The 3,139-nt window shown below is 31.8% G+C and overlaps 1 protein-coding gene across 1 annotated transcript; it reads right to left on the bottom strand.

Moving 5' to 3' along the window:
* Window positions 1–560: 560 nt before the first annotated feature.
* On the bottom strand, window positions 561–1,670 carry LOC111377251 (ethylene-responsive transcription factor ERF017-like). Its single transcript, XM_023000315.1, has 2 exons — window positions 1,291–1,670; window positions 561–1,208 (listed from the first exon to the last, which is right to left on the bottom strand). The coding sequence occupies exons 1-2, from the start codon at window positions 1,628–1,630 to the stop codon at window positions 964–966; spliced, it is 585 nt and encodes a 194-aa protein (XP_022856083.1). The 5' UTR covers window positions 1,631–1,670; the 3' UTR covers window positions 561–963.
* Window positions 1,671–3,139: the final 1,469 nt, after the last annotated feature.

Genomic DNA, 3,139 nt, shown 5'->3' with positions numbered 1-3,139 from the left:
AAAAAGACCAAAAGTGGCCAATTTTCATTTGATCTCAAAGGTAGATGAGTTTTATATTACTCTCAAGCATATGTGTTCTCGATTTCTACAGTTTCGTACATAGATAATACCATTTATACAATCTTGTATAGTTTAAGTTTTTACGTGAATTGACATTTAGCCCCTATTTGGTTCGCATTCTTTCATCATTAAAATGAAAAATATGATCGTTATTCATCGCATTAAACCATCAAATTTAAGTTTTTATCTCTTGTGTGGGGCCCGTAATGACTATATTTTTCATTCTCATTCTTTAAAAAATGATAAACAAACGGGGGCTTAATATTGTATTTGAATTTAGTATCAACTTATTTGTAAAAATTATAATTCGGAGCTTTAATTTTTAGACAATGAGTTTTTCAGAAGTTGATTATGTCAACTATATATGTCAAAGAAAAATTGTATTCTTTTTAGTCCAAACGTGTCTCATGTTTTTGGGAACTATTTTCCATGAAAGTAGTTAGGGCGGAACACACAATGAAAAGTCAATTTTTGATAATGACATGGACAATACACTGACAAATTCTAATAAGGATCATTTATTCAAATGTATATGTAGCATTACAAAATATAATACGTATTCCTTAACTAGATCGTATAATACTGGACACAATGTCTAGTACTACGTATTAAATACGTCCTAGAAAAACTTAGCAATCCATCCCTCGACAATCAAAGTAACTTCCTGGCAAAAAAATACAGAAGGTATAACCGGAAAGATGTAAAAAATTATCAAGGCCAGCTAATAATTTCCCTATCCCTAATAAGTAAACTAAAGAGCATATTTGGGATTGCTTTTATGCAAAGAAGCGGCTTATCTCGATAATATCACACTTGATGCTGTTCCAAAAGCCGACTTTTAAGCTAAGCCAAATATGCTTTATTAATCTTATTATTCATATATATGTTTTTAAGTGTTTTTTATTAGAAGTTCCAAAGAAAAGATGAAAAGTGTCCCCCGGTATCTTCATTGTCATGATCATCCTCATTATTGCCGTGGTATGAAAAATTTGGTGGAACGTACATATCGCCAGGCTCGGGAAATAATCCGAAATCGGAAACATTACCAGCATGATCATTCGAGTCTAACATGTCCAAGAATGACCAGTCGATTGAGTCCATTGTCCCAGCCCCCTCCGAGTTCGATGATGGCGATTCATCCTCTAATTCTGTCAAAAGATAAAATTTAAATAAGTAAATTTGTAATACTTTACGCAAATAAAAAGTTCATCGTGTATCTAATGAAAGTACCTGTTGGTGGCCGGTGATTAGTGCTGCTATTGTTATTAGCATACTGTTGAGCAACAACTTGTATTTCTGCCGGAGTGAGTGCTTGTCCGCCGGCAATGTTCGGTGGATCATGTGGAAAATTAAACTTTGCATGGCAACCACGGAGGCAGTACAAGGCAGCGTCGAACGCCTTGGCCGCCTTCTCGGCCGTTTGGTAAGACCCTAACCAAATCCTTTCCCGGCTATTAGGAAGCCTTATTTCTGATACATATTTCCCCCACTTACGCTTCCTAACACCCTTATACTTCACCTCATTGTTCTCATTTTGTGAAGAAGATGATGAATCCTTTTTCTTAACCATTTTCTTGGATTAAAAACAGACAATCTTTCGATTTGTTAAGGTCCCAATTACTTGTTTTTGTCGGCTGATTCATTTGGTGTATTTATATGTTTGTGCACAGACCACTGTCCAGCTGCTCTTTGTTGTACAATGAAATGGAGTCTCAGTTAGCGTGTTGAATCTAAACGGAAGTCTCATTGAGCGTAGAAATAGCGTATAATTCGTAGGGGGGCTGGCCGGGTGGATGAGATAATTGATGATGACATTGAACTATGGTACAACGTGGTAGGGTCGAACCCTAATTTGCACGTGCAGAAACTTGTTTGTGCTAATTTTTTATTTGATATATTTTAGTGTGTGAGATTTTCACAAATCCAATATGACTCACAATATAATTGCACTCCACCTCCACCATATGCATTCAAATTTACATGTGGATGAATTTTTCTCATGTCATTTATATTTGCACAATTATTTATTTGCTAATATTGTAAATATAAAGATTTCGATAGTTTTCACTTTTCATTACTTTCTTGATTTTTGGGATTATTTCTAAATTCATGTTGGTTTAATTAAAATTAGATTTTTAGTGAATTTCGATAAAAGTTAATAAAAATGTATGGTTGAAAAATGTATAAAAGTTGGGGATCCCATTAAATATATGGTTCAAAATGAGTTTAGAAAAAATGAATTATAGAAAATAGGTATAAAACGGGAGATACATAATTTTTTGTTTGATTATTAAAATTGAACTCGTAATATTTATAATTTTTTATATCTAAAATAAACACAAACACATATATGGATATAAATTTCTTTCATCAACTGAATATTATTACTACGTTTAAACATAGATATATAAAGAGGGAATTTAGACGTGCTTATTTTTTTTAAGCTACTTATTTTATTAAAACATGATTTTTTTTAAAAATATTTTTACACAAATTAAATTTATTTACTTTTTAAAAAAAGTAGATAATAAGTCTAAAAAAATGATTTCTAATAACTGCCAAACATATATTGTCCATGTCTTTATTTTAATCATTAGATTTACCGTAGTTCTTCGTTTCTTTTTCTTTTTTTTTTTTCTTTTTTTTTGTCTTGTATTGGGAATTGGGTTGGGCATGATCTGGTTCGATTCAGTTTGATTTTAACGAGAATGGAATCGAATCCAAAATTTTCGGGCATTTAGTAAGTGGAATCGTCTGATCCAAATTTAATTATGGAACCGTTCAAGTTCGGTTCAATTTAGTTCGGTACGATACGATTCGGTTTGGTTCGATTCCATTCGATTCTCAAGTTCTGTTTTATAATTAAATTTTTTATTATTTACAAAACTACATTAATTCAACTAATGACATGTTCAATTTTAACTTTTACAAAATAACGTAGTGCAATCTTATATGTTTTTTGCGTCTCTCTTTACTGAGTTTTTCATAAGTTTGATTGTTAAAATAACAGGAAGAAGACGATAATGAACTTATAATAATTAAGAGAGGAGCTAATGAACTTCAATTCGATTTCTCCAGA

The sequence above is a fragment of the Olea europaea genome, unplaced genomic scaffold, assembly GCF_002742605.1.
Source record: "Olea europaea var. sylvestris unplaced genomic scaffold, O_europaea_v1 scaffold1630, whole genome shotgun sequence".
Taxonomy (NCBI): domain Eukaryota; kingdom Viridiplantae; phylum Streptophyta; class Magnoliopsida; order Lamiales; family Oleaceae; genus Olea; species Olea europaea.
Note: the sequence above shows the minus strand (reverse complement) of the source record. Positions and strands in the feature narration are given on the sequence as shown.